A 4,957-nucleotide genomic window follows, 5' to 3' on the forward strand; every position below is an offset into this window, starting at 1 on the left:
TCTCTTCACTTCAGAGAAACATTTGTTTAAAAACTCCAAAAAGCTTCAGACATGAAGATAGGAAGGCTCATCCTTTAAAGTGATAGAGCCGTGTGTTTCTCTTCATAGCCGGCAAAGCTGATCAATATTAGAGTCACTCAAGTATCAAATCCTATTCATCACCGCTGGGAAGCAGCTTTCAGACGGACCTCCTTCACCTCCAGGCTTCTCCTGTTTCAGAGCAGCAGCTGCCCTCCTCCTCCTCCTCTCTACACACACACACACACACACACACACACACACACACACACACACACACACACACACACTGCTGCTCAGAGCTCATGTTGCATCCGTCCATTAAATCTATCTTCTGAAAAATGCTTCTAACACCTCTGATGGCAAACACAGAGCGACCGATTGAAAGCTCATCACACAAATTAAAATTCCTCTTTTTGTCCTCAAATGTTTCTGCATCATAATTAAAAAAAAACATTTTCACATTTTAGATATTTTCTGTCAAAGAAAGTCTGTGAGAGGATGAAGTAAAACGTGCACGGTTTATTTCAGCTTCTGTCGCTTACACAGACACATTTAAAGCACACTGTCACAAATGAAATATGACTTTTTTTTTATCTCATCCAAAATAAATAAAGTTCAAGTAAATAAATAAATAAATAAGGGCAATGTGTGACCAAAAACAAATCTCAGCGTGTGTTAAGTGTGAAGTGTTGGAGAAACAAAAGGAGAATAAATAAAGCTGATTATCGTCCTTCATCAGAATATCTACAAAGTGCGCTCCACAAAGGTGTCAGTGACCCTCAGAATAATAATAATAATAATAATAATAATAATAATAATAATAATAATAATAAAATCATATTAATCATTTGATTGTCAGAGCATCATTGCAGTGAACATACAACAGGTTTACACATCAGTGAGTCTTCTAGGCCTAATTCACCAGAAACCGGTGGAAGAGAAACACAAAAAAAAACGATTAAAAAAAAACATTGAAAACAAATCTTTTTTTTTTTTTTTTTTTTTTAGCGTGTGTGTTTTTTTTTTTAAATCACCATGAACGTGCCAACACTTGCGTAATGAGGTAGCCACACAGCTATACCGTGTGAATGTGTGTGTTCGTGCGCCCGTGTGTGTGTGTGTGTGTTATTGCAATGCACTCACTTCGGGGTTGGGGGGGTTATTTTTTGGACGCACAGAAAACACCCATCCTCCCTTCCCCCCTCCCCCCCTTGTCTTTAAGAGTAAACCATGCAATGGATTACAGGAATTATTGTGCCTCAGTAATTAGACACAGACCGACTTTTTTTTTTTTAAACTCGATCTGCCCCCCCCCTTCCAAAAAAACTGAACCCCTGGGAGAAAAGACAATACATTTCAATGAGCTTTTCCACACACGGAGGTGCAACATATTCACAGATATGTACAATGATAAATATAAAAAAGCTTTTCCGACTAAAGAGGAATCCTTCATCCTCGATGACGTCATTATTCTGCGTATTTTTTTTGTACAATAATTGCCATAAGAAGGATCGAAACGGAGCAATTGTTTCCCTTCTTTCTTAATTTTTCTTCATTTCTTCATGTCTCAGAAAGTATCGGCCTGAACTCTGCGGAGAAGCATTAACATGTGAGTCTCAGGTTGATGTTTTTTTTTTCTTTGAACAGGGTCTCAGTCTTTCTCCGGGTCCCGGTGCTCCGTCTCCACTGTCAGAATAACAACAACAACAAAAAGGAAAGGTACACCGTTTGGATCCGGTTGTCTCTGAAGCGGAACCTCCAAAAACAATTAGAAAAACAGTCCCTGGTGGAGTTCAGTGTGGACGTTGACGCTCCTGAGACGCGCAGGTTTTTTCTCTGCTTCCACTTAAAAAAAAAAAAAAAAAAGATGTTGCCTGTGTTGAATACTTTCTGGTGCAAACAACCCGGATGTTCCTTTACAATGCGGACAACACTGAGAGGAATGTTAACAAGAAATGGAGTCCATAATTCAGTCACAAAAATGTTTGTTTTGTTTCCTTAATAAAAACGGAATTCAGCCGATGTGGTGATGCAGCATCTTTTGTTTTCAAGTCATCTTAAATAAATAAATAATTCTGCAGAAACCACTTAATGATGAAGTTCAGATCAGATCAGATCAGAGGGGGGAAAATAAGACTTGTTAAATTTGAAAAGCTCCACGGGCTCCACGGTGTACCTTGTTTTTCTGACAGTGCGCAGCAGCAGCTTGTCTCTGATTTGTTTTTTTTTTATGTAAACGAGGCAGGTGTCTCTCTCTCTCTCCCCGCAGGTTTTAGTGCGTGGCAGAAAATTTCATTCGTTTCTGCTTTTGCCTCTGATTGCAAAACCAAACCCGGACCACGTTCTTTTTCAGGTCCAGTTTCTCCGCGATGGCAGCGATCTTCTCCGAGGAGGGCCTCGGCTGCACGGCGAAGTAGGCCTCGAGGGAGCGCTTCTCCGGGGCCGCGATGGATGTCCGTTTCCTCTTTTTGTCCCCCCCGCTGAAGATCTCCGGCTTGGCCATCTTCTCCCTCTGTGCGCGTTCCGCCTCCTCCAACCAGGCCTCCAGGATCGGCTTCAGGGCCACCATGTTGTTGTGAGACAGCGTCAGGGACTCGAACCTGCAGATGGTGCTCTGGCTTAGACATCCGACCCCGGGGATCTTTAGGTTGGCCAGGGCCGCGCCCACGTCCGCCTGGGTCACCCCGAGTTTGATCCGCCTTTGTTTGAACCTCTCAGCGAAAGACTCCAGCTCCCGGGGATCCGGCTCCGCGTCTAACCCACTCCCCAGGGAGCTGTGGGAGCCCAGGCCGTGCGGGTGCATGTTCATGGACTGCTGGTGATGGTGGTGCTGCATGTGGTTGATGGCCGACATGTGCGCGGCGTGGGCGGTGTGCGAGGCCGAGGAGCAGACGTCCGAGCCGGGCATGCCTCCCAGGGAGATGCCCGGTGTGAGGTGGTCCAGCAGGTCGCCCTCCAGGCCCTGGGACGGGTGGTGCTGCGCGGGGTGGTGGTGGGAGGTGAGCACGGACGGGTGGTGCAGGTGCGCGGAGGAGGAGGTGGGGGTGCAGGTCATGCTGGTCATGGTGGTCATGGTGTGGTAGGTCGCGTCCGGTTTGAACGGGTGGCTCTTCTGGGCCACAATGTCCACCGCGGCCAGAGCCTCCGCCCTCTGCAGCAGAGTCTCATCGAAACCCGCGAAGATGTTCCCCTGGAGCTGCACGAGGAGCAGAGAGAGGCCCGTTACACGAGGATCACAGTGACACCAACAGTTTTTATCTGCACCTTGAATATTCAGAATACTCATTTATTTGAATCGTCTCAAGTTTTTATTTAGTAACATTTTTAAAGACACATTTATGCAGAAATAAACATTTTATTCAAATTCTTAACATTTAATATTCTGACTGAAGATTCCTGAAGAGAAAAGTCAAAGGTGGAAACAAAGATCAGATCAAAAACTGAAATGAAGATGAATTTAAATATCCCCACATTTCATATAACACAACTCTTGTTTTTTTATTTATTCAATCGTTAAAGTTTCATATTAAAGTTCAACATTAGTCCTAAAATATGAACTCGACAAACTTTAAAAAAAATAGAATATTTAGCTGCCTTATAAGTGAGGACATTTTTAGGCTACATGTCAAACTTGGCAGAATGTTTCCGATCTGTGAAAGAGTCTGAACATCTCACACACGAGATTTAAAATTTAAATTAAACTTTGATTGAACTTTCTATTTCCCCCGTTATCTAATGAAAGTTGGACATCAGCGGATCAGCCCAACAAAGCATGGAAACTGTGTCAGCGCGGATGGATATTCATTTAAAATTAATATTTACGATCTCCTGAATAATTTCTGCGGACAATGAAATGAGACGAGTGTGAGTTTGAATATGAATGGGACAATATGAGATAACAAGCGCGCCTCATCCTCCCATCTTTTTTTTTTTTTAACTTCCTTTCACTTTTGTTACATCAGCAGCAGGACTCACATTTGCCGGATTGTGAGAAGATTTTTTGGCTTCTTGGAGAGATGTCTTTGTGCGTCTTTACGCGCAGGCTGTGGACTCTAAATCACCAACATGAGCAACTCTGAGTGATGCTGCTGATGCACTATTTTCTAAATTCTGTTTTTCATATTTTCTGTCATTAGGCTGCAGCAGTTACAATAACTTTATTCCCCTAATGTGTCCAAAAAAATATATGCATTTCTTTAGTATTTCATTCAAGCACATTAAATATAATTTTTCAGACAAAGATGGCGTGCTTTAGCTCTATAATCGAAATTAATTTTGAACATTTTTTAATCTCATCAGGTCAGAGTTCAGGTCCAATAATTCCCTTTTTGTTTTTTTGCTTATAGTTAAAACCCCAGATGTAAAGATGAACAAGCTTTCCTGTGTAATAGCAAACAGATAAACAGAACAGATGAGTCAACTTTTACCAATCATGTGTTTTTTACCCTTAAATTCTGCAGTTTGTGGTTTTGGAAGTTGGGCTGGTAGGTGTCAGGAGCTGCTTGAAGTCGGTATTGATTGCATTTTGGACTCACCGACGGCGTGGGCAGGCAGGCCCTGCGGATGGCCTCCGAGCTGGAGTGCAGCGGAGTATATTTGGGCTCATGCAGGATGGGGTGCATACTGAAAGGCTGTTTGCTGTTCATCGACATCATGATTGCAGAAGTTAGGGAGGGTCGTTGTCCGTCTTCCTCGCTCGGCTCCGTGTTGGTGAGTTTTCTACAAAGAAAGGACTCGAAGAGGAAAATCAGCCGGTGTGTTTTTATTCTAAAATGGGGAAAAAAAAGTTGCTGTAGTCGGGGTCTTTTTAAAAAACAACCGAAACACAGAAGGAGAAGTAACTCCTGGGCTCCTGCGGGGCTCCTTGTCTCCTCGTCGCCGGTAAATGACTCCTGTAATAAAGATGCTCCTCGCCTCCAGCTCCTATATCTGTGCG

General features: G+C 43.4%; 1 protein-coding gene across 2 annotated transcripts; it reads right to left on the reverse strand.

The window, feature by feature from the left end:
* Positions 1-2,073: 2,073 nt before the first annotated feature.
* Positions 2,074-4,921, reverse strand: pou4f4 (POU class 4 homeobox 4). 2 transcript variants are annotated; one of them, XM_061056345.1, is made up of 2 exons: positions 4,557-4,921; positions 2,074-3,217 (listed from the first exon to the last, which is right to left on the reverse strand). In XM_061056345.1, exons 1-2 carry the CDS (start codon positions 4,674-4,676, stop codon positions 2,294-2,296), a joined length of 1,044 nt encoding a protein of 347 aa, XP_060912328.1. In that variant the 5' UTR covers positions 4,677-4,921; the 3' UTR covers positions 2,074-2,293. The 2 variants fall into 2 exon arrangements, with proteins under 2 accessions (XP_060912328.1, XP_060912327.1); XM_061056344.1 differs by having other exon boundaries at positions 4,467-4,921.
* Positions 4,922-4,957: the final 36 nt, after the last annotated feature.

The sequence above is a fragment of the Labrus mixtus genome, chromosome 14 (assembly GCF_963584025.1).
Source record: "Labrus mixtus chromosome 14, fLabMix1.1, whole genome shotgun sequence".
NCBI lineage: Eukaryota > Metazoa > Chordata > Actinopteri > Labriformes > Labridae > Labrus > Labrus mixtus.